This window comes from Lucilia cuprina, chromosome 5 (genome assembly GCF_022045245.1).
Source record: "Lucilia cuprina isolate Lc7/37 chromosome 5, ASM2204524v1, whole genome shotgun sequence".
NCBI lineage: Eukaryota > Metazoa > Arthropoda > Insecta > Diptera > Calliphoridae > Lucilia > Lucilia cuprina.
This window is the reverse complement of record NC_060953.1, coordinates 31313693-31340731: the sequence shown is the minus strand read 5'-3', so window position 1 is coordinate 31340731 and position 27039 is coordinate 31313693. Positions and strand designations below refer to the sequence as shown.

The 27039-nt window shown below is 32.9% G+C and overlaps 2 protein-coding genes across 10 annotated transcripts in view; both read left to right on the top strand.

Moving 5' to 3' along the window:
* The window catches only part of LOC111676593 (ankyrin-3), a 96610-nt gene that overhangs the window by 54031 nt on the left and 15540 nt on the right, over nt 1–27039 (top strand). For 7 of the 9 annotated variants that reach the window (XM_023437544.2, XM_046953258.1, XM_046953257.1 and 4 more), the window contains one exon: nt 26974–27039. In XM_023437544.2, coding sequence (XP_023293312.2) covers nt 26974–27039 — 66 coding nt within the window. Of the gene's footprint in view, nt 1–13287; nt 22597–26973 lie in introns of those variants that run through there. The other 2 variants (XM_046953259.1, XM_046953254.1) reach the window with 1 other exon arrangement.
* Nucleotides 546–27039, top strand: LOC111676595. The gene is made up of 3 exons (XM_023437549.2): nt 546–877; nt 24002–26464; nt 26974–27039. Exon 2 carries the CDS (start codon nt 24117–24119, stop codon nt 26358–26360), a length of 2244 nt encoding a protein of 747 aa, XP_023293317.2. The 5' UTR covers nt 546–877; nt 24002–24116; the 3' UTR covers nt 26361–26464; nt 26974–27039.

The window sequence follows — 27039 nt, the reverse complement described above, 5'->3', positions numbered from 1 at the left end:
TTGCGGAGGTTTGATGCTATCTGACAGTCTGACAGTGCACTGGGTACACTTGAAAATGGTCTATCACGCGCCCGTGAATCCTTCTATGAAGAACTCAGTTTCATGTACATGGCTGTGCCTGTCCATTTACAAGCACTTTGTTGAAGTACACGAGCTATCTAATCTCTTCAATCCCAATGCATTCTATATTGGTATTGAAAAAATATATCAGAGTCAAAAACAAATAACTATAATACGATATTTTTTGTAGTTAAAAATAAGCAGCCAAAATTGCTTACCAATTTTAATCGGATTCTTTTTTTGTTTATACATACATACATTAGTCCATAAGCAGTACATACATACATATATTAGTATAAAGTAGAAGACCAAAGAAAATAAAGAAAAAGAAAACCATCGAATTCAGGGTCACACATATGAAGAATAAATCCACACATAGTAGACTTTTTAAATTTATTTTAATTTAATTTGTGACTATAGCAGAAAAAACGTACTAAATACAATACGAGCACAATTTTAAAACAACTGAATTAGTTGCTATTTTCCCTGCAATTAGATTTGTACAGACTTGTTGTTGTGTCCTCTGAAATTTTAAAATTTAGTGAAAATTTTTATTTGATGAAGAAAACAACGTTTTATAATTTACAGACGATATTGTCGGGTGTTTTGTGTGTCCGTGTTTTTTTTTTTAATAAAATTCTGTGAGCGTACTAGTGAAATCGAAGAACTGAAAGAAATTTAAGCATTAATTCTAATTCACAAAATATATAGTATAAAAAATAACTAAGCAAACAAAAGTGTTGATAAAAGATAATTGTAAACAAATAAAAATGAAATAAATAATAATTATTACATATAAAATTATTCTAAAATAACGGTAAGTTGTTGAAATGTCCGATCAAGAAATAAAATTGGAAAGTAATTCCCAAAAAAAAAACATTTAGCATATCTTTGACAATGGTGTGTATCAATTTTGTTTTTAAGTATTTATAAAATATTTGTATGTTTTTAGGCGTTTCTTCTATTTACACAAATTTAAGTATTTTTAAAAATTATCAAAAAAAAAAATATTTAAGTAAAATTTATTAATTATAAAGTATATTTAACAAGTTTAAAGTAAGAATATTTTTGGTTCAGATTACGTTTGCAATTTTTAATGTTTGCATTTTATAAAATTATCTTTTTGTATATTTTTCAATGTTTATAATGATATATTTTGTAATTTGTATTGTTCCAAATTGTTATCAAATAAACTAAAGGGGTTTTACAGTGTCATTTATTATAATAATAATTGTGTCATAAAATGTATAGTATACTTTTAGTATGTTATTTGGCAAAAATATATTAATATATAACCCAAAGTAGCCTAAAAGTATTCGTCGACAATTTTTTGACAATTTTCAATTTTCAAAATGGGACCGTACATCCCCTGATCCTTTTCTCTTTAACGATCTATGACAATACAAATATATATTTTTTTAAATTTTTTAAACTTACTCCCAAAACTAATTTATTCAAAATTTTCTTTGAGTTTAATGTTTCAATGATTGTTTAATGGTATTTTTTATAAATACTCGTTGATTTAATTAAATACAATATTTAAGTAGATTTGTTACCGTTTCCTTTAGCAAACTTGAGTGTACAACTGAAATATTTTTTTAATTTTTTGAAATTTAGTAAAGTATTGAAGTCAAAATTTCATTAAGATAAACACTAGTTCCATTACAAATGAAAATTTATGAATAATATATTGTGTTTCGAAATTTAAAAAAAAAAATTAAATATTTAATGATTTTATGTATGAATTAATTATATACAATTAGTTGAATGTGTAGTTTTGAAAGTCGAAACTAATGCAGCTGCACAATATATTGATCATTTTAATATATTTTTTGTTGTTTTTTTTAAGTTTCATGGAATGGCTTCATTATTTACACGGCAATGACATTGTAAAGTTTTCATCCAATGAATAATTATTCAGCATTAATTTTAACTATACTTTATAATTGCAATGTTGTTGTTTTTTTCATTTTATTATTATTTTTTTTAATTATTAACTATCGATTGGCATTTTATTGAAGTAATTATAATTATGGAAACAAGCTTTTTCGTTTAGTGTTTTCTAAATACATACATATGTATGTACGTACATATGTACTAATATTGTGTTTAATTATAATTTATTTATTATTTTTTATTTATTAATATTTAATTTTATTTTGCATTAAATATTTTATAATAAAAAAAAAACACAAAATGTATTAATAGTAAAAAATATATATACATACATATATATCATATTCATATGACTACAATTGTACATAAATATGTATTTCAAAAATGTTATATGAAGTCGTGGTTAAATAATTGCCATAAAGGAAAATATTTTAGAAATGTACACTCTAAAAAGTTATGTTAAAAATAATAAATAAATTAAAATTTATTTGAAGAAATAATGTAAATATTAAAATTGCAAACGTTGTTGGGCTCTTAATTAGTCAGATTTTTATTATTTATATTTAATTAATATTATTTTTGCTCAATATTTGTATAATATTAAAAAAAGGAATAAAATAACAAATACTACATCCAAGATAATCCACGACCTCATGTAGCATTTGGTACATATACACATAATGTACATAATGTACACACATTTATACACACACATATTAATACATTTATATATCGAATAGTTTGGCCCAATATATTATTTAGTCATATTTTGGTATTTGCACGCGGATTATAATTTTATATAAAAGTTTTTCTACTCTATACAGTGGGTGACAAAACAATGGAAACCTTTTTCTCAACTTTTACAAACTGACTCAAATCCCAAAACATGAATAAAAAATTTTATTTTTTGTTTAGAATTTTATTTGTATGAATTTTTATATACCCAAATTAATAACATTTCATGAATATAATTGATTTAATTAAAAAAAAAAATAAAACAAAATTAAAGTATTTGATTTTCTGTTACTGACAGAACAATGGAAACTTTGGTATTATCTTACCAAATTGGGTCAGAACTTGTCAGAAACTCAGAATAAACATGACATCGGAGATGCATTGAAACAATAATTGGATAAAAAAATTCATTTGAAAAATTAAGCTATTCCTTTATAACGGCATCCAAAAAATCGTCCTTACAATTAGACCTGAGAGGACAATTTTTGAGTCCATATTTTGGAAATACTGTTTTCACTGGATTATCTTTGGATTTGATATATGGTGAATATGCAGGCCACTTACCAGTATAATTTTCGAGTCTAGCCACTCGATTGCAACTCGAAAGTAGGCTTTTAGGGCCATTGTCGTTTTTAAACCTTGAAATTACTTAATTTTTTTTATGGATCTTTACCTTATACCATACATAGAATCTTTTTATAATTGAATTCGACCAATACCAATTGCCACCGCTAAACTTAATATTCTTCGGGTCCAGTGTCTTTTCCATTTGGCCGCCTTACAAATGTCCTAAAACTAAATGTTCTAATTAAATTTGGACAGGACTATAAAAATTATATTTTTCAATATTAATTCTACCGGTTCTAACTATCTTAGAGGATTACTTTTTTTTGGAATTTTTCGAATTCTATTGTCATCAAATTCGGTATTAGAGCAGTTTTATGGGGTCTTCAACCCATATGTTGAGTTTTCACTGAATCTTTTTTATCAAAATTTTTAATATTTTTTGAAAGTGTTATTTGATTATCCTTTTTCTGAATTTAATTAATTATGTTTTTGTTTTTTTTTTTTTTTTTTTAATTTTGGTAAATAATAATTATAAATAATATATCATTAATAAGTTTAGAATTACAACCATTTCTGAAATATTTGAAAAAGTTTCCATTGCTTTGTCAACCACTGTATTTGCGAAATTTCGCAAATCATACCAAAATTTTACAGATTATTTTTAGGTCGAGATTTTCGATGAAATACTAACACAACACTAACCTTTACTTAAACTCACACAAAAAAAAAAATAATAAAATATTGAATTAACTTATTTATGCAGCTTCTTTGGATTGTGTTTTTGTTTTCTTTAGTTGTGTCCATTTCATATTTTTATACCAGATTAGAAACTGACTTTCTATTTGTTTGTTATTTTATCAATTCGTAAGATTTCCATTAAAATAAAACTACGTGTGTTAATAATTGCTGATTATCACTGCAAATTCTTCGATCAAGATTTCGTAAATTACTCTGCAAAAAACTTTAAATTTTTATTTCAAAAATTAAAATTTAATTTTCAATGTTTTTGTCCTGCCACAAATATTGGTTAGCTGGATCAAAGGTTAGAAACAACTTTTTAAAGAGCTTTTTATATACCCTGCAAATGATATATATTAAAGTTTTGTTTCGTATAAAGTACTCTTAAATGGCTGTTTTAATGACTTAATACATTTGTATACCAGAGCTAAATTTTGTTATCATACGTTTGAAAATTGTTTAAAAATATTTTCAAAGGTACAAATTGCAGATAGAACTTTTTCCGATTCAAAATAATGAAAAATTTGCAATGAACGCTAAAAAGCTTATATTTGCACACGTACATATGCATATCCATTTGTACATATATATGTATATACATCTTATACTTACTTATTTACATATATATATAATGTATAACATACACATTATTACATTGTGTAGATCTGTATGTTATAAAAAGAAATGTATTGAATGTTATTTTTCTATGTAAAAAATAAATAAAACGAAGAAAAATAATTAATTAAAATTCTACTTCGTGTATTGTTCTCCGTTTATGCTTGTAACAAACAACTTGCTTACCACACATCCAAAAAATAAAAATAAACTACTTCCTCTCCTCTTCTATATGAAACTACTACCATATTATGCTACCTACTACTACTATTACTACTTCTTCTCTACTACTCCAATATACTTACGGATCATTAATGCTAAAATTATATAATTCGTACTTCAATTATAAACTAATTCAATGTTTGTTTGTATTGAAATGTTATTAAATTAATTATTCGTAACTAACAGAGCACTTCAGCATTCAAAACATTAAACCTTATGCTAGTAGTAGCGCAACTGCCTCCACTATTATTACTAAAGAACTAATTGAATCCAAGAAGTTGCCTAAAGAAATGTTAGAAATTCATGAAACTCCCACGTCAACAACAAAAATCTTCCACACTAAAGACACTCCCTCATTTACAGAAATGAGTGAAAGTAGTCGAACGAAAATACCCAAAATAACAACAACAACCACAACAATATTCCCTTTTACAAAATCTACACAAAAAGTGGAAAATGAAAACATTCCTTCAGGGTTCGACAAGAAGATCGCAGCAACAACAGAATTAACACCATCTGAAACTGGAGCCGTAATGAGCGATAGAGATTATTTGGAGCAAATTATGAAATGCGGCGACGTTAAAAGAAAAATACAGGAATTAGAAAGTCAAGGGCTATGTCCAACAGATATAAGTCAACAATCGGATTCAGAATCCGAATCAATTGATAAGAATGCTTCAGTTAAAACTGTTGTACATGCAATAGAGGAAAAAATTATTGGATCGACTGTCGAAGCGATACCGTTTGCAGTACGAGAACGTCAGGGAAGCCACATTGAGTGTGACCTGCCACAATTAGAAAAACAAATTTTAAACGAAGTTGATGTTGCATTGACACAGCTGACGACTTCAGAACCTCCTATCGACATTGTTAAACTATCGCCAATCGAAGCAAGTGAAAAAGAATTTAGTAATCTGAACGCCATTGATGAGGTTGTTTGTGAAAAAATATGTCAAAAAAAGAAAACATTTGAGGTGGCTGAAGAACATAAAAAACTGGATAGGTTCGGCAAAGATACAAATGAAATTGATATTATGGACGACATTGTAAAGTACAAGGAAATTGATACAATTACAGGGGAAATGCCCAAAAATTATAATGAAACATTACCAAAAGTTAGAGAAGTTGTAGAAGTTTTTGAGAAAAAATTCCCAACATCCATAGTAGAAGCCATTCCATTTAGCCCAAGACGGCGGGAAAAACAACCAACAGACTTAAACACAGCCGATGTAGAAAAACAAATCTTAACCGAAACTGATTTACTTATAGAAAAACTTGCCCCCACAATAACAGAGAAAAAGGTTCAAGTACCGACAATAAATAGTCCGCAACAAACTACAACACCTATTGAAGAGACATGTGAAGTAGTATGTTCGCAACGTAGAATTAGCGAATTAGCAAAATTGTTTGAAATTCCATCCGAAAATGTACAAAATAAAACTCAGGAACATGACAAAGCTAGTTTAGATAAGATTGATTCCAAACATAGTGATACTATAGAAACTGAAAAGACTGTGAACGAAAGTCAATTACCAAAACTGAATTTGACTTCCTACCAAACTAGTATTATTAAGCCATTAGAATATAAAAGTACAACTCTACCCTTAGTTATACCTAAAACCATAGACAATAAACCAATGTTTAGCATTTCCAATGAAATGTGGGATAATAAAAAAGATCTCACCACTGAATCACACCTTCTAACAGGAAACGAAATAACAGCTCATGCCAAAGAAGAAATAAGAAAAATATCAACTGTTGACCAACACCAAGCGCACGCATCAGCAACAAATACATTTGTTGCAGGTCTGTCTCTAACCAAAACTTCATTAGAAATATTCTCAATAACAAGCGAACAACCAACAACATTAGTCGTCGAAGAAACAAAAAAAGTAGAACAAGAATATAAAGTCGGAAAAGATCCGTCAAGATTTCCTTTACTCGCATCGACAAATTTGTCAGAATCTTCTCAAAATGGCACAGATGTGTTAATGGGCAGAAAGGCTGATAAAATAACATTTCCCCCACTTGTTCAAAAATTACATACTAAAATAGAATCTCCTAATGATGAACACTTACAAAAAATATACGAAAATCATAAAATTATATCATTACTTGATAAACGTAAGACAAATTCTATAAAGAATATTTCTGGTAATTTACCATTTGATAACGATGAACCTCAAACCTCATTTCCCATGTCCGTCCAAACAAAACACCATACGGAACAAAATAAGTTCATTCAAGACATAAAAACTTTTCCCCCTGACCAAATACAATCTCCTGACAAAGCAGTATCAGAAGCAGACTCTGAAGATGAGCTGGATCTAAACGGTTTGAAACTTAAAACTTGTCAGACACTTATCGTTTCAGAATTATCGACAAAAACTGATGTTTTAGACAAATCAAAATCTACCTTAGATTTAAAAAAATCTCTTATTAAACTGACGTCTATAAATGATTCAGATAATGAATTTAAATTAATTGAATTAGAGTACCCAACAGATACTTACTCAAAGCCTTCACAATATTCTGACTTACCAGAATCTCCAGACAAATCGAACAAATTAAAATCTCCTCTAGATTCCACAACATCTCCCATTAAACCAAAAATTGGTGAAGATTCTGAAGATGAATTTGAATTAAAGAGATCAAAAGCAACTGTATCGAAGCCTACGATGTCTCCACAAGTTATTGAATTACCAGAATCTGTAGACAAATCGGACGACCCAAAATCACCTCTAGATTCCAAAACATCTACCATTAAACCCACAACTGGTGAAGATTCTGAAGATGAATTTGAATTAAAGAAACCAAAAGCTATTGAATCGAAGCCTTCGATGTCTTCACAAGTTATTGATTTACCAGAATCTCTAGACAAATCGGACAAACCAAAATCTCCTCTAAATTCCAAAACATTTCCCATTAAACCCACAACCTGTGAAGATTCTAAAGATGAATTTGAATTAAAGAAACCAACAGGTATTGACGCGAAGCCTTCGATGTCACCTCAAGTTTTTGATTTACCAGAATCTCTATCCAAATCGGACAAACCAAAATCTCCTCTAGATTCCAAAACATCTTCCTATAAACCCTCAACTGGTGACGAATCTAAAGATGAATTTAAATTAAAGAAACCAACAGATTTTGACTCGAAGCCATCGATGTCTTCACAAGTTTTTGATTTACCAGAATCTCTAGAGAAATCGGACAAACCAAAATCTCCTTCAGATTTCAAAATATCTCCCACTATACCCACAACTAGTGAAGATTCTGAAGTTGAATTCGAATCAAAGAAACCAAATGCTATTGGCTCGAAGCCTTCGATGCCTTCACAATCTTCTGACTTACCAGAAACTATAGACAAAACGGACAAACCAAAATCTCCTCTAGATTCCAACACATCTCCCTTTAAACCCACAACTAGTGAAGATTCTGAAGATGAATTCGAATCAAAGAAACTAAATGCTATTGACTCGAAGCCTTCTATGCCTTCACAATTTTCTGACTTACCAGAATCTTTAGACAAAGAAACTATAGACAAATCGGAAAAACCAAAATCTCCTCCCATTAAACTCACAACTGGTGAAGATTCTGAAGATGAATTTGAATTAAAGAAACCAAAAGCTATTGACTCGAAGTCTTCGATGTTTTCACAAGTTATTGATTTACCAAAATCTCTAGACAAATCGGATAAACTAAAATCTCCTCTAGATTCCAAAACATCTCCCGTTAAACCCATAGTTAGTGAAGATTTTGAAGTTGAATTCGAATTAAAAAAACCAACAGAAATAGACTCGAAGCGTTCGATGTTTTCACAAGTTATTGATTTACCAGAATCTCTAGACAAATCAGACAAACCAAAATCTCATCTAGATTCCAAAGCATCTCCCATTAAACCCATAGTTAGTGATAATTCTGAAGATGAATTTGAATTAACGAAAGCAACAGCAATTGACTCGAAGCCTTCGATATCTCCACAAGATTTTGATTTACCAGAATCTCTAGACAAATCGGACAAACCAAAATCTCCTTCAGATTCCAAAACATCTACCATTAAATCCTCAACTAGTGAAGATTCTAAAGATGAATTTGAATTAAAGAAACCAAAAGCTATTGACTCGAAGCCTTCAATGCCTTCACAAGTTTTTGATTTACCAGAATCTCTAGACAAAACGGACAAACCAAAATCTCCTCTAGATTCTAAAACATCTCCCATTAAACCCACAAATGGTGAAGATTCTGAAGATGAATTTGGATTGAAGAAACCAACAAGTATTGACGCGAAGCTTTCGATGTCTCCACAAGTTTTTGATTTACCAGAATCTCTAGACAAATTGGACAAACCAAAATCTTCTCTAGATTCCAAAACATCTCCAATTAAACCCATTGCTAGTGAAGATTCTGAAGATGAATTCGAATCAAAGAAACCAAAAGCTATTGACTTGAAGCCTTCGATGCCTTCACAATTTTCTGACTTACCAGAATCTCTAGACAGATTGGACAAACCAAAATCTCCTCTAGATTCCAAAACATCTCCCATTAAACCCACAACTGGTGAAGATTTTGAAGATGAATTTGAATTAAAGAAACCAAAAGCTATTGACGCGAAGCATTCGATGTCTCCACAAGTTTTTTATTTACCAGAATCTCTAGACAAATTGGACAAACCAAAATCACCTCTAGATTCCAAAACATCTCCCATTAAACCCATTGCTAGTGAAGATTCTGAAGATGAATTCGAATCAAAGAAACCAAAAGCTATTGACTTGAAGCCTTCGATGCCTTCACAATTTCCTGACTTACCAGAATCTCTAGACAAATTGGACAAACCAAAATCTCCTCTAGATTCTAAAACATCTCCCATTAAACCCACAACTGTAGAAGATTCTGAAGATGAATTTGAATTAAAGAAACCAACATCAATTGACTCTAAGCCTTCGATGTCTCCACAAGTTATTGTTTTACTAGAATCTTTAGACAAATCGGACAAACCAAAATCTCCTCTAGATTCCAAAATATCCCTCATTAAACCCACAACTAGTGCAGATTATGAAGATGAATTGGAATCAAAGAAACCAAAAGCTATTGAATTGAAGCCTTCGATGCCTTCACAATTTTCTGACTTACCAGAATCTGTAGACAAATTGGACAAACCAAAATCTCCTCTAGATTCCAAAACATCTCCCATTAAACCCACAAATGGTAAAGATTCTGAAGATAAATTTCGATTAAAGGAACCAATAGGTATCAACGCGAAGCATTCGATGTCTCCACAAGTTCTTGATTTGCCAGAATCTGTAGACAAATCGGACAAACCAAAATCTCCATTGGATTCTAAAGCATCTCCCATTAAACACATTAATAGTGATGATTCTAAAGATGAATTTGAATTAAAGAAACCAGCAAAATCACCTCTAGATTCCAAAACATCTCCCATTAAACCCATTGCTAGTGGAGATTCTGAAGATGAATTCGAATCAAAGAAACCAAAAGCTATTGACTTGAAGCCTTCGATGCCTTCACAATTTTCTGACTTACCAGAATCTCTAGACAAATTGGACAAACCAAAATCTCCTCCAGATTCCAAAACATCTCCCATTAAACCCACAACTGGTGAAGATTCTGAAGATGAATTTGAATTAAAGAAACCAATAAGTATTGACGCGAAGCATTCGATGTCTCCACAAGTTTTTTATTTACCAGAATCTCTTGACAAATTGGACAAACCAAAATCTCCTCTCGATTCCAAAACATCTCCCATTAAACCCACAACTAGTGAAGATTCTGAAGATGAATTTGAATTAAAGAAACCAAAATCTATTGACGCGAAGTATTCGATGTCTCCACAAGTTTCTGATTTACCAGAATCTCTAGACAAATTGGACAAACCAAAATCTCCTCTAGATTCCAAAACATCTCCCATTAAACCCTCAACTGGTGAAGATTCAGAAGATGAATTTAATTTAAAGAAACCAACAAGTATTGACGCGAAGCTTTTAATGTCTCCACAAGTTATTGATTTACCAGAATCTCTAGACAAATCGGACAAACCAAAATCTCCTCCAGATTCCAAAACATCTACCATTAAACACACTAATAGTGAAGATTCTAAAGATGAATATGAATTAAAGAAACCAACAGGTATTGACGCGAAGCATTCGATGTCTCCACAAGTTATTGATTTAACGGATTCTCTAGACAAATCGGACAAACCAAAATCTCCTCTAGATTCCAAAACATCTCCCATTAAACCCACAACTGGTGAAGATTCTGAAGATAAATTTAAATTAAAGGAACCAATAGGTATTGACGCGAAGCATTTGATGTCTCCACAAAATTTTGATTTACCAGAATCTGTAGACAAATTGGACAAACCAAAATCTCCATTGGATTCTAAAGCATCTCCCATTAAACACACTAATAGTGATGATTCTAAAGATGAATTTGAATTAGAGAAACCAGCAGGTATTGACTCGATGCCTTTGATATCACCACAAGTTTTTGATTTACCAGACAAACCGGACAAACCAAAATCTCCTCTAGATTCCAAAACATCTCCCATTAAACCCACAACTGGTGAGGATTCTGAAGATGAATTTGAATTGAAGAAACCAACAAGTATTGACGCGAAGCATTCGATATCTCCACAAGTTTGTGATTTACCAGAATCTCTAGACAAATTGGACAAACCAAAATCTCCTCTTGATTCCAAAACATCTCCCATTAAACCCACACCTAGTGAAGATTCTGAAGATGAATTTGAATTAAAGAAACCAAAAGCTATTGACGAGAAGCATTCGATGTCTCCACAAGATTTTGATTTACCACAATCTGTAGACAAATTGGACAAACCAAAATCTCCTTCAGATTCCAAAACATCTCCCATTAAATCCATAACTGTTGAAGATTCTGAAGATGAATTTGAATTAAAGAAACCAAAAGCTATTGACTCGAAGCTTTCGATGCCTTCACAATTTTCTGACTTACCAGAATCTATGGACAAATCGGACAAACCAAAATCTCCTCTGGATTCCAAAATTTCTCACATTAAACCCACAACTAGTAAAGATTCTGAAGATGAATTCGAATCAAAGAAACCAAAAGTTATTGACTTAAAGCCTTCGATGCCTTCACTATATTCTGACTTATCAGAATCTATATACAAAGCGGACAAACCAAAATCTCCTCTAGATTCTAAAACATCTCCCATTAAACCCACAACTGGTGAAGATTCTGAAGATGAATTTGAATTAAAGAAACCAAAAGCTATTGACTCGAAGCTTTCGATGCCTTCACAATTTTCTGACTTACCAGAATCTATAGACAAATCGGACAAACCAAAATCTCCTCTAGATTCCAAAACATCTCCCATTAAACCCATTGCTAGTGGAGATTCTGAAGATGAATTCGAATCAAAGAAACCAAAAGCTATTGACTTGAAGCCTTCGATGCCTTCACAATTTTCTGACTTACCAGAATCTCTAGACAAATTGGACAAACCAAAATCTCCTCTAGATTCCAAAACATCTCCCATTAAACCCACAACTGGTGAAGATTCTGAAGATGAATTTGAATTAAAGAAACCAATAAGTATTGACGCGAAGCATTCGATGTCTCCACAAGTTTTTTATTTACCAGAATCTCTTGACAAATTGGACAAACCAAAATCTCCTCTCGATTCCAAAACATCTCCCATTAAACCCACAACTAGTGAAGATTCTGAAGATGAATTTGAATTAAAGAAACCAAAATCTATTGACGCGAAGTATTCGATGTCTCCACAAGTTTCTGATTTACCAGAATCTCTAGACAAATTGGACAAACCAAAATCTCCTCTAGATTCCAAAACATCTCCCATTAAACCCACAACTGGTGAGGATTCTGAAGATGAATTTGAATTGAAGAAACCAACAAGTATTGACGCGAAGCATTCGATATCTCCACAAGTTTGTGATTTACCAGAATCTCTAGACAAATTGGACAAACCAAAATCTCCTCTTGATTCCAAAACATCTCCCATTAAACCCACACCTAGTGAAGATTCTGAAGATGAATTTGAATTAAAGAAACCAAAAGCTATTGACGAGAAGCATTCGATGTCTCCACAAGATTTTGATTTACCACAATCTGTAGACAAATTGGACAAACCAAAATCTCCTTCAGATTCCAAAACATCTCCCATTAAATCCATAACTGTTGAAGATTCTGAAGATGAATTTGAATTAAAGAAACCAAAAGCTATTGACTCGAAGCTTTCGATGCCTTCACAATTTTCTGACTTACCAGAATCTATGGACAAATCGGACAAACCAAAATCTCCTCTGGATTCCAAAATTTCTCACATTAAACCCACAACTAGTAAAGATTCTGAAGATGAATTCGAATCAAAGAAACCAAAAGTTATTGACTTAAAGCCTTCGATGCCTTCACTATATTCTGACTTATCAGAATCTATGGACAAATCGGACAAACCAAAATCTCCTATAGATTCCAAAATTTCTCACATTAAACCCACAACTAGTGAAGATTCTAAAGATGAATTCGAATCAAAGAAACCAAAAGTTATTGACTTAAAGCCTTCGATGCCTTCACTATTTTCTGACTTATCAGAATCTCTAGACAAATTGGACAAACCAAAATCTCCTCTAGATTCCAAAACATCTCCCATTAAACCCACAACTGGTGAAGATTCTGAAGATGAATTCGAATCAAAGAAGCCAAAAGCTATTGAGTTAAAGCCTTCGATGCCTTCACAATTTTCTGACTTACCAGAATCTCTAGACAAATCGGACAAACCAAAATCTCCTCTAGATTCCAAAACATCTCCAATTAAACCCACAACTGGTGAAGATTCTGAAGATGAATTTAAATTAAAGAAACCAACAGGAATTGACTCGAAGTCTTTAATGTCTCCACAAGATATTGATTTACCAGAATCTCTAGACAAATCGGACAAACCAAAATCTCCTCCAGATTCCAAAACATCTACCATTAAACCCACAGCTAGTGAAGATTCTAAAGATGAATTTGAATTAAAGAAACCAAAAGCTATTGACTCGAAGCCTTCAATGCCTTCACAATTTTCTGACTTACCAGAATCTCTAGACAAATTGGACAAACCAAAAGCTCCTCTAGATTCCAAAACATCTCCCATTAAACCCACAACTGCTGAAGATTCTGAAGATGAATTTGAATTAAAGAAACCAACAAGTATTGGCGCGAAGCATTCGATGTCTCCACAAGTTTTTGATTTACCAGAATCTCTAGACAAATTGGACAAACCAAAATCACCTCTAGATTCCAAAACATCTCCCATTAAACCCATTGCTAGTGAAGATTCTGAAGATGAATTCGAATCAAAGAAACCAAAAGCTATTGACTTGAAGCCTACGATGCCTTCACAATTTTCTGACTTATCAGAATCTCTAGACAAATTGGACAAACCAAAATCTCCTCTAGAATCCAAAACATCTCCCATTAAACCCACAACTGGTGAAGATTCTGAAGATGAATTTAAATTAAAGAAACCAACAAGTATTGACGCGAAGCATTCGATGTCTTCTCAAGTTTTTTATTTACCAGAATCTCTAGACAAACTGGACAAACCAAAATCTCCTCTAGATTCCAAAACATCTCCCATTAAACCCACAACTAGTGAAGACTCTGAAGATGAATTTGAATTAAAGAAACCAAAATCTATTGACGCGAAGTATTCGATATCTCCACAAGTTTGTGATTTACCAGAATCTCTAGACAAATCGGACAAACCAAAATCTCCTCTAGATTCCAAAATATCTCCCATTAAACCCACAACTGGTGAAGATTCTGAAGATAAATTTAAATTAAAGGAACCAATAGGTATTGACGCGAAGCATTCGATGTCTCCACAAGATTTTTATTTACCACAATCTGTAGACAAATCGGACAAACCAAAATCTCCATTGGATTCTAAAGCATCTCCCATTAAACACACTAATAGTGATGATTCTAAAGATGAATTTGAATTAAAGGAACCAGCAGGTATTGACTCGATGCCTTTGATATCACCACAAGTTTTTGATTTAGCACAATCTCTAGACAAATTGGACAAACCAAAATCTCCTTCAGATTCAGACAAACCAAAATATCCTCTAGATTCCAAAACATCTCCAATTAAACCCATAGCTAGTGAAGATTCCGAAGATGAATTCGAATCAAAGAAACCAAAAGCTATTGACTCGAAGACTTCGATGCCTTCACAATTTTCTGACTTACCAGAATCTATAGACAAATCGGACAAAACAAAATCTCTTTTAGATTCCAAAACATCTCCAATTAAACCCATAGCTAGTGAAGATTCTGAAGATGAATTCGAATCAAAGAAGCCAAAAGCTCTTGAGTTAAAGCCTTCGATGCCTTCACAATTTTCTGACTTACCAGAATCTCTAGACAAATCGGACAAACCAAAATTTCCTCTAGATTCCAAAACATCTCCTATTAAACCCACAACTGGTGAAGATTCTGAAGATGAAATTGAATTAAAGAAACCAACAAGTATTGACGCGAAGCGTTCGATGTCTCCACAAGTTCTTGATTTACCAGAATCTCTAGACAAATTGGATAAACCAAAATCTCCTCTAGATTCCAAAACATCTCCCATTAAATCCATAACTGTTGAAGATTCTGAAGATGAAATTGAATTGAAGAAACCAAAAGCTATTGACTCGAAGACTTCGATGCCTTCACAATTTTCTGACTTACCAGAATCTATAGACAAATCGGACAAACCAAAATCTCCTCTTGATTCCAAAACATCTCCCATTAAACCCACAGCTAGTGAAGATTCTGAAGATGAATTCGAATCAAAGAAGCCAAAAGCTATTGAGTTAAAGCCTTCGATGCCTTCACAATTTTCTGACTTACCAGAATCTCTAGACAAATCGGACAAACCAAAATCTCCTTCATATTCCAAAACATCTCCCATTAAACCCACAACTGGTGAAGATTCTGAAGATGAATTTAAATTACAGAAACCAACAGGTATTGACGCAAAGCATTCGATGTCTCCACAAGTTATTGATTTAACAGAATCTCTAGACAAATCGGACAAACCAAAATCTCCATTGGATTCTAAAGCATCTCCCATTAAACACACTAATAGTGATGATTCTAAAGATGAATTTGAATCAAAGAAACCAGCAGGTATTGACTCGAAGCCTTTGATATCTCCACAAGTTTATAATTTACCAGTATCTCTAGACAAATCGGACAAACCAAAATCACCTCTAGATTCCAAAACATCTCCCATTAAACCCTCAACTGGTGAAGATTCTGAAGATGAATTTGAATTAAAGAAACCAACAAGTATTGACGCGAAGCATTCGATGTCTCCACAAGTTTTTGATTTACCAGAATCTCTAGACAAACTCGACAAACCAAAATCTCCTCTAGATTCCAAAACATCACCCATTAAAACTACAACTAGTGAATATTCTGAAGATGAATTTGAATTAAAGAAACTAAATGCTATTGACGCGAAGCATTCGATGTCTCCACAAGATTTTGATTTACCACAATCTGTAGACAAATCGGACAAACCAAAATCTTCTTCAGATTCCAAAACATCTCCCATTAAATCCATAACTGTTGAAGGTTCTGAAGATGAATTTGAATTAAAGAAACTAAAAGCTATTGACTCGAAGCTTTCGATGCCTTCACAATTTTCTGACCTACCAGAATCTATAGCCAAATTGGACAAACCAAGATCTCCTCTAGATTCCAAAACATCTCCCATTAAACCCACAGCTAGTGAAGATTCTGAAGATGAATTCGAATCAAGGAAGCCAAGAGCTATTGAGTTAAAGCCTTCGATGCCTTCACAATTTTCTGACTTACCAGAATCTCTAGACAAATCGGACAAACCAAAATCTCCTCTAGATTCCAAAACATCTCCCATTAAACCCACAACTGGTGAAGATTCTGAAGATGAATTTGAATTAAAGAAACCAACAAGTATTGATGCGAAGCATTCGATGTCTCCACAAGTTTTTGATTTACCAGAATCTCTAGACAAATTGGACAAACCAAAATCTCCTCTAGATTCCAAAACATCTCCCATTAAATCCATAACTGTTGAAGCTTCTGAAGATGAATTTGAATTAAAGAAACCAAAATCTATTGACTCGAAGACTTCGATGCCTTCACAATTTTCTGACTTACCAGAATCTATAGACAAATCGGACAAACGTAAATCTCCTCTAGATTCCAAAACATCTCCAATTAAATCCATAGCTAGTGAAGATTCTGAAGATGAATTCGAATCAAAGAAACCAAAAGCAATTGACTTGAACCCTTCGATGACTTCACAATTTTCTGACTTACCAGAATCTCCAGACAAATCGGACAAACCAAAATCTCCACTAGATTCCAAAACATCTCCTACTAAACCCACAACTGGTGAAGATTTTGAAGATAAATTTGAATTAAAGAAACCAACAAGTATTGACAAGAAGCATTCGATGTCTCCACAAGTTTTTGATTTACTAGAAACTCTAGACAAATTGGACAAACCAAAATCTCCTCTAGATTCCAAAACATCTCCCACTAAGTCCTCAACTGTAGAAGATTCTGAAGATGAATTTGAATTAAAGAAGCCAACAGCTGTTGACTCGAAGCCTTCGATGTCTCCACAATTTACTGACTTACCGGTATCTCTAGACAAATCGGACAAACAAACATCTCCTCCAGATTCCAAAACATCTCCCAATAAACCTACAACTTGTGAAGATTCTGAAGATGAATTTGAATTAAAGAAACCAACAGGTATTGACTTGAACCCTTCGATGTCTCCACAAGTTATTGATTTAACAGAATATCTAGACAAATCGGACAAAGCAAAATCTCCCCTAGATTCCAAAACATCTCCCAATAAACCTACAACTAGTGAAGATTCCAAAGATGAATTTGAATTAGAGAAACCAATATCTATTGATTCGAAGTCTTCAATGTCTCCACAAGATTTCGATTTACCAGAATCTCTAGACAAATCGGACAAACCAAAATCTCCCCTAGATTCTAAAACATCTCCTATTAAACTCACAACTGTTAAAGATTCTAAAGATGAATTTGAAATAAAGAAACCAACAGGTATTGACTCCAAGCCTTCGGTATCTTTACAAGTTATTGATTTACCAGAATCTGTAGGCAAATCGGACAAACAAAAATCTCCTCTAGATTCCAAAACATCTCCCATTAAATCTTCAACTATTGAAGATTCTGAATACGAATTCATATTAAAGAAACAAACCGCTAGTGACACGAAGCCTACGATGCCTTCACAATTTTCTGACTTACCAGAATCTCTAGACAAGTCAGACAAACCAAAATCTCCTCTAGATTCTAAAACATCTCCCATTAAACCCACAACTAGTGAGGATTCTGAAGACGAATTCGAATTACAGAAACTGACAGCTATTGACTCAAAACCTTCAATACCTTCACAATTTTCTGACTTATCAGAATCTCTAGACAAATCGGACAAACAAAAACATCCTCTAGATTCCAAAACATCTCCCATTAAATCTTCAATTGTTGAAGATTCTGAAGACGAATTCGAATTAAAGAAGCCAACAGTTATTGACTCGAAGCCTTCGATGCCTTCTCAATTTTCTGGCTTACCAGAATCTCTAGACAAATCGGACAAACCGAAATCTTCTCTAGATTCGAAAACATCACCCACAACTGGTGAAGATTCTGAAGATGAATTTGAAATAAAGAAACCAACAGGTATTGACTCGAAGCCTTTGGTGTCTTTACAAGTTATTGATTTACCAGAATCTCTAGACAAATCGGATAAACAAAAATCTCCTCTAGATTCCAAAACATCTCCCATTAAATCTTCAACTGTTGAAGATTCTGAATACGAATTCAAATTAAAGAAACCAACCGCTATTGACTCGAAGCCTACGATGCCTTCACAATTTTCTGACTTACCAGAATCTCTAGACAAATTAGACAAACCAAAATCGCTTTTAGATTCTGAATCATCTCCCATTAAATCGTCAACTGATGAGGATCCTGAAGAGGAAATTGATCTTAAAAAGCCAACTAGTATTGACTCGAAGCCTTCACAATTTTCTGACTTTAAACCCACAACTGGTGAAGATTTTGAAAAGAAACATGAAATAAAGAAACCCACATCTATTGACTCAAAGCCTTCGATTGCTCCACAATATTCTGACTTGCCAGAATCTCTAGACAAATCGGAGAAATCAAAATCGCTTCTAGATTCTGAATCACCTCCCATTAAATCGACAACTGGTGAGGATCCTGAAGATGAAATTGATATAAAAAAGCCAACTACTATTGACTCGAAGTCTTCGATGCCTCCACAATTTTCTGAATTACCAGAATCTCTACACAAATCGAACAAACCAAAATCCCCAATAGATTCCAAAACATCTCCCGTTAAACATACATCTAAAGATTCTGATGATTTACCAGAATATCTTAAACCAAAACCAGAAAATATACGAAATTCTCCCCTAGATTCTAACAAATCTTTAGAATTGCCGAATCGTGCCCTTAGGCCTTATTCGGACGATGAAACTGAAGATGAAGTTGATGGTAATCTGCCAGTATGGCGTAGCCCAGAACAGTCATTAGATAAATTTGTTTCTGTTTTGTCAAGGATTGCTAGTGAATCCGACAAATCTAACGGTAGTAAATCGATTTCACCATCATCTGTTAAGCCGTATTCAGATGATGATTCTGAGGATGAGATTTGCGTGGAAGTACGTACTAGGTATAGACCCAAAAATAGGTTATCTCCTTTAATGGGTACATCTGTTTCAAGCTCTGAAGTACTGCCTCCAAGTAAAGTGCTAAATTCGCCTCTAAAACAATATTCTGATGATGAATCGGAAGACGAAATATTAATAAATAATTCAAATAGTTCGCGTCCAATATATCGTAATAATTATCATATGGACGTGAAATATATATCACAAAAACCCACTTCGCCAACTATTTTACCAAAGTCTCCGCTAAAGCCTTATTCAGATGAAGAGTCGGGCGATGAAATGGAGTCAGATAACATTATAAAATATTCGGATAGAAAATCTTTAAATGATGTGGAATCATCAGATGTCATTATTTCAACTTCTACAACTACGAAACCTGTTGATAATTATAGTTTGGTTTACTCGACCAGCCCAGTAGATTTTTACAGACCATCTTCTAATACTTCCAAATTACCCCAAAAGCCTTATTCAGGTGACGTATCTGTTGCTGATGATTTAGAAAAAACATTAACATCACTGTCTCCAAAGCATCCTAAAGATATTTCAATAGAAACATCCGTAGAAGTACATAAAGATTTCGACGCAACACAAATAAGTATTAAAGATAATGAATCCATTTCAAGTCCTACTCTGTTCAGTACAGTTGATAATGTTTTTGAAAGTGTAAAGTTTTCAAACACTGACAAAACTAATTCGCGTGCAGTTGCTTATTTCGTAGACTTGGACGAAGGCGATATATCAAAACCTCATCACTCTATACCAAATATACACAAAAAGCAAAACTATGACAAAAAATTAAAAACAAGTAAACCTAAACTAGATATGAAATCTTCTGTAAAACCTAGAGAAGTACCTATAACCAGCAATAAGACTTACTCAAAAAGAACTTCTATTTCCGAAACTTCTCCTAAAATTCAGAAAAGTACAACTCAAACAAGTAGTCGAGAAAAGAAAACAATCCAACGAATATCCCAAAGAAATAACATGGAGAGTTCCGTTACAAATCTAAAGCCTCGCAAAGATGTAAAAAAAATAGTTGTTAACGATTATGAGAGAATAATATCTGACAAAACAAAAATTTCCGCTTTAAATAATCAAATACGTTTAGAAAGAACATTAAGCCCTCAAACAAATCAAAGTTTCTCTGAAAATGTAGAATCCACTAGTCGTAGCACTACTTCAAGACCTAGAATCCGAACTGATATTACAAGAGTCCCCCAGCAACAAACGCTTAGAACATTTAGTCCACCACCTAACCGACCCAAGCCGGACTATTCTTCTATTACAAGTACGTATGCATATACTAGAAAAACACAAAAAACAGCAAAGTCTGTTGTCAGGAAACAGACCGACCATTCACCAAGCTCAAGAAGCTCGACACCAAATGACGATTCACAAAGAAGACGCTTAAGAACGCCTACAGTTCCGATTGGAGAACATCATTACATGCAACCAACAATTGCACATAGCAGGCGTTATGGAAATCTGAAATCAGCAGATAGTGAACTTAGTTTAGATGAAAAGTTTTCAAAGTCTCCAGTTCCTCAAGTTACAGCCATCACAAATAAAAACACATTTCAAAGTAAACAAACAAAACCTCAGTCGGGAACTAGAAAGATGCAAACGAACAAAATCAATAGTAATAGCAGAGAATCCTTAAAATCCTCAGAGACTAAAACAAAAATTTCTATTGAGCGCATGAAATCGACAACAGATACTAAACAAAAATCTACTACAAAACGAGTCCGAAACTTATATACCAAAGATAACAGTTTAAAAAGTACAATTGACAAATCTGATAGTTTAACAAAGTCAGCTATAATTGAACAAGTCAGTAATGTACGTTATAATCGACAAGTCTCAAAAGAAAAAGCAGTCGACAAGAAAAAAATTGTCTCAAAGTCCACAGCAAAGAAGGAAGACTCCAAACTGTCATCCGAAGATACAAACAGATTAAAAGACCGGGATGTTTCAGCAACAAATCAAAAACGAATTACGAATGCATCATCCAAAGTTCCAATTAGAACAAAAACAAACAGTGTTACAGATGACAAAGTTAATAAATTGGAACTTAAAGCAAAAGTTGACCAAAAACAAAGCACGGTTAAACGAAATATCACAAAGAAAATTGACACCCCGAAAGATAAATTAGTGCAAAGTAAGAGTATTGATCTCAAAGTACAAAAAAAACTTAAGAATACACTTAACAATCAAGCGGGCTCAACACCAAAATCTTCTCCAACAATGTCTCATTCTTCTTACAGTTCTCGCAAATCAACATCTGCAACAACAACAACTACCTCAAAAAATAGCCAATCTACTAATAAAATTGAAAAAGAATTACTCAATAGTAAATTAGCTGAGAGAAAGTCGTTTACAACAACCGTCACCTCGTCGGGCACGAATAGAATTTCAACCGTAAAACTTCATCGCGAACCAATAGCCACTACTCTTGTAAGTACGGTGGTAATAACCGATGACAATGACTCGGAAAACAATACACGATCTGTACGTTCCAATGACAGCACAAAGAGCTCCAGTTCATCCGGTAGTCGAAAGGTAATAACAAGTGAAGTCTTCACCAAAACATTTGGTCCCGATAAACCATTCGAAGTAATTTATCGTCAGCCCGAAGTAGATTACATGAGCATAATGCGCCCTCAGTCAGTTGAACAACGTTGCGTCAACGAATACGATGTTAGTTTCATTGATACAACTGATTCGAGTCTCTCCGATTCGGTGGCACTGCCAACATTTACATCTGATCAAGATCGCTTGTGCGCTGCCAGTCCGGGTTCACCTAAACCTACACGCAGCCCCTTTGCTTTGATAGAGGAGACAATACGCAAACAGCAAGCCAGTGGTTTTGCATTGGATCCCACATTGCAAAGACAATTTGAAGCAGTAGGCATGATTGGCTCGGAATCTGAAAGTCCTATGACATCGTCTATAGTTAACGACAACGATCTGCATAAACAAGGTAAAGTTCTTAAATATTTGAAAACACAATCTAACTAAGATATCAATCACATTTTGCTATTAATATTATTAATATTATAATTCTTATTATTATTATTATTATTATTATTATTACTATAGTTATTATTATCTAATAAATATATTAATACGCATTTAAATAAATATGTATCAATTGAAGTACAAAAGTTTAATTTAATTTTGTTGGTTCCTAATTACTTATTGATACACACCATAGTTATTTTAATAATGTCTGAAATTTTAATATATATTTTCTGCCGAAGGAATATAATATTTTTAGTATTTCTAATAAACTCGTTAATTATCCTTATTCGTATCTCTATTAAAAAGTACCTTTATACGTATGTATATACATACATATCTAGAAAAAATGATACATTGTTTATATTATCTACAATCTGTTTTTAAACGACATATATAAATTCAAGGTAAATATAGTGTAGATATACTTTTTGAAACTCACAGAAAATGGAATTTTCTCCAATCGACTTTAATTATTTTATCCGCCTTTTGTAAATCCCTTCCCCTCACTTCACGTCATTTTTCATATTAATTGTTTTTGTATTTTCAAAATTTTGTATGAAAATATTTTCAACGCAAGGTGAAGAGTTTTACAAAATAAAGGGTTTAATTTTTTGAACATACACAAAATCAATAAAAGAAACAATTAGGGCCTAATAATAACTTATCAAAGGTTTATAATACAAATTTTCATATAATATATGTTCTATAAACCTTTGATAAATTGTAATAAATAAGGTAGTCAGTATTTAACTGCTGGCATAAAGATTTTAGATAATAAAAAGATTGTAATAAAAATTAAAAAAAAAGATTGTAAATAAAATTAAATCGAAGTAGTGAAAAAATCTGAAGAAGTGATGATTTTAACTCGGACTTTTAAAAGGAGGGATTATAATTATTATTTTCGCTTAGTTGGTAGTCTGTAAACATCACCTCCACAGATGATAAAATAATTCATTTAATGTTATTAATGTGAAGTGGTGATAAATGTTATTCTTTACGAAGTACTTCTTTTATTTTGCTGTTGGTGTTGGTGAATATTCTAATTGTGTTTCAGAAATAATTACTTTTTTAGAAATCTGAAATGTATTTCAGAATATAATAATTAATACTTCCCAAAACGATAAATGTTCGTTTTCAATTGAATTTCGAAATATTAAGGATTAGTTAATGAGTTTTAAAGAAATAATTTAAATATATCCCACTTTAAATTACATGTCAACTTCTAATTTTATGTAATGAAGTTCACAAGATTACTTTAGCTTAATTTTCAACTTCCTTCGGCGTAATGAAAACTTATTTACTCGCCATTTTCTACTCTATAATCATTTTATTTATTTGTTTTTTTCCCCGAAAAATTCACATAGAAAATCATTGAAAGTACACTACACAACAGTTTAAAAAGTTCCCACTAAAGGCAACACAATTAGTATAAAAATTCCCAAAAACAAATAAAAATTAATAATAAATACCGATATCAATATGTCCACAAATATACCAAAAATATCAGTTACTGCTGAGTCACATTCTTCAAATGGCTATCAGCACCACCACACATCGTCTTCGTCTAATTCTGAGGATAATTCCGATTCATATAGTAATGATATGGACTATAATCAAAATTTTGGAGGTGGTGTGACCGATGTTGAAGATTTTGATAGCTACGCAGATATAGAGAGACCTCGATCAAGAAGATCATCGAAGAATAGCGTAGCAATAAAGAAAGGATTACCAGATACTCAAGGCGATGTGACTGATGTTGAAGATTATAATGATAGCGATTTAGGTGAAGAGGATGATAAAAGTGTAATTTATCCCGAGTTAAAGGTTTCGCTGCAGGAGTTTTTGCAACATGACATCCAAGAACAAATATCGACTAGTAATGGCTTAAAAGAAATGGTAGAACACAAATCTGGCAATTTTTTGCAAGCCCAAAATCTAAATACACTTAGCGATTATTTGACTGATTATGAAGACTACAATACAGAGTCTGAAATAGAAAACGAATGCGAGAAATCAGTATGTGTTGATTTGAATGAGACGTTTGTGGAGCAAGGTCGAGTTAACATAGCGGACACAACTGTAAACACTGAAGATCACGAGGACTCCGATTATGACTACGATGAAGTTTCAGTTGTAAGTGATATAAGCAATATGGCTTCGGCTATATCCGATGTTACTGGAAAGGAATTGCATGCCATGTCCGAAGATGAAGTTCTAGAGTTATCTGGTAATGAGGAAATTTGCCAAATATCATGTTCAGATTCCGATTCTATATCACATCAAGGAAATATTTCTGAAGAAGATCTACTTAGTAGTGCTAGTATGCCACCATTAGATGTTGCATTCATTCATACCACGAATAGAATCAAGCTTATAAACGATCAATTTGTGCAAGGTGCAATTCCGAAAGGTAGCTTTTGCCAAAAAACGTTTTTAGAAGTAAAAGAAAACAAGAAGGAGGAAGTTTTAACCGATATTGAACGATTTGATGATTCGGTGGCAGAAGGTGATGATGATGACAGTTTTGATGGTGATGATGACCAGCAACCAATTCCTCAAGCCGTCGTTATGGCTACACGTGATGAGGGCGGATGTGTCACAGATTGCGAAGACATGTTTTGTGACGATATGTCCGAAACAGGAGCATCTGACAACGAAAGTCCACATTCTGTTGACCTGAACGCTATACCGCTACCACAAAGAGAGGTTGTAATGCTTCAAGAAGACAAATATGGAGATACCATAACTAGTGTTATGCCAATGGACAAAGAATACTATTTTGGCATGTATGCAGCTGTAAAAGATGAATGTGTAACGGATACTGAGGAATTTTCCTGTGCAGATGATTTGAATAGTCAAGTAACTGGAGTTGAAATTCCATCATGTTCGCCATCTCCTTCACCTAACAATGTACTAGTTGAATCTGATGTCACTGTAGCAAACGAAGTGTTTAAAACTCAGCAAAGTAAACGTTTAGAAATTATATCCAATGCTGAGTCAGTCACAGATGTTGAGGAAATTTATATGGCCGGCACAAATAGCAGAAAAAAGAAATCGAAAACTCGAACCCAATCCAAGGGTAAATCTAAATATTTAGAAACTCCCAAAACAACAACCCGAGAAGACGGTGGTGGCACTGATATCGAAGATATGGATCTTAGTGAAAGTGGTCTATTCGTCGGCGCCTTTAAATATGTTAAGAAATCTGAAGCCAACCGCCAATCTAATCAGTCTCATTCCGAGAAAGTTACCGATGTAGAAGACATGACAGCCGATGATGTATCAGATGCAGAACTGCCTCCAATAGATGCGAACGCTACCAACTTCAAAGACTATGAATCCAGTAGTAAAAATATTGTAGTCACATTAGAGACCTGTGGATCGGCGACATGTGCCAAACTTAACAGCCGCAAAACAGTGAACAATGTTTTCCGTGAAAATTGTCAAAACACACACCAAAATCAACAGCATACAGATGTCGAAGACGTTCAATTCCCTTCAGATGCCGAAGAGTTGTTGAATAACAGTGAACCAACAGTTGACTGTGTTTGCAACGAATTAAGCGAAATGCTAAACGAGAGCTGTACAACTGTCCACGAAAAATGTAGCAATAGCTTCAATATCGACGCCGAGAAATTACACATAAAGGGTATGCAACGCGAATCTCACACTGACATTGAATATGTAGAGTCAGATGAATCGGCCGCTAGAGGCAGCAAATAATTTCGACTACAATTAATCCGCAACTTTAATAAAAACATTTCAATCAAATCAAATAATCATTTTTTATTCAAACCTAAAATTAATTTCAATCACAAAACCAATTCGTAAGTAAAAATACAACGTATCGAAAGCGAAAGAAAAAAGCGAAAAACTTTATTCTCTCAATATGTAAATTAGCCAGAATAAGAAATTCATTCATTAATTCGTGCATTCTATTATTCATTTTCATACAATTGTATATTGTTTTATTTACCATTAATACTACTAACCAACACATTCCAGCTAGCTTTTAAGGATTTTTATGGATACTACCACAATAAATACTAATATCGAAAAAATGTCTTTGGAGTCACATTATTAATTCAATTTCGTTTCGTTTAATTTCTGTTCGTACTTTGTACATCATTTAGAAACTAACCGTAATTTATTTTGTTATAATTTCAGTTAAGTACTTGATAGTAATTTCGTTAACGTTAAAATCGTCTATTTATATTTTATCGTTTGTTTTATTTACATTTATGTATAAATATATGTGTTTATCATATTGCAATGAAATTGAAGTTAATTTTTTCACTTTCTCTCTCTCTCTCTATTTCACGAATACTTGTTACAGAAACCCTGCAAACATACATTCCAGAACCACAACCAATTGTATCTGTCGAAGCAATTGCAACACAAG

Coding starts and splice junctions, on each gene's coding strand:
- LOC111676595 (XM_023437549.2), top strand. CDS start 24,117: ATGTCCACAAATATACCAAAAATATCAGTTACTGCTGAGTCACATTCT.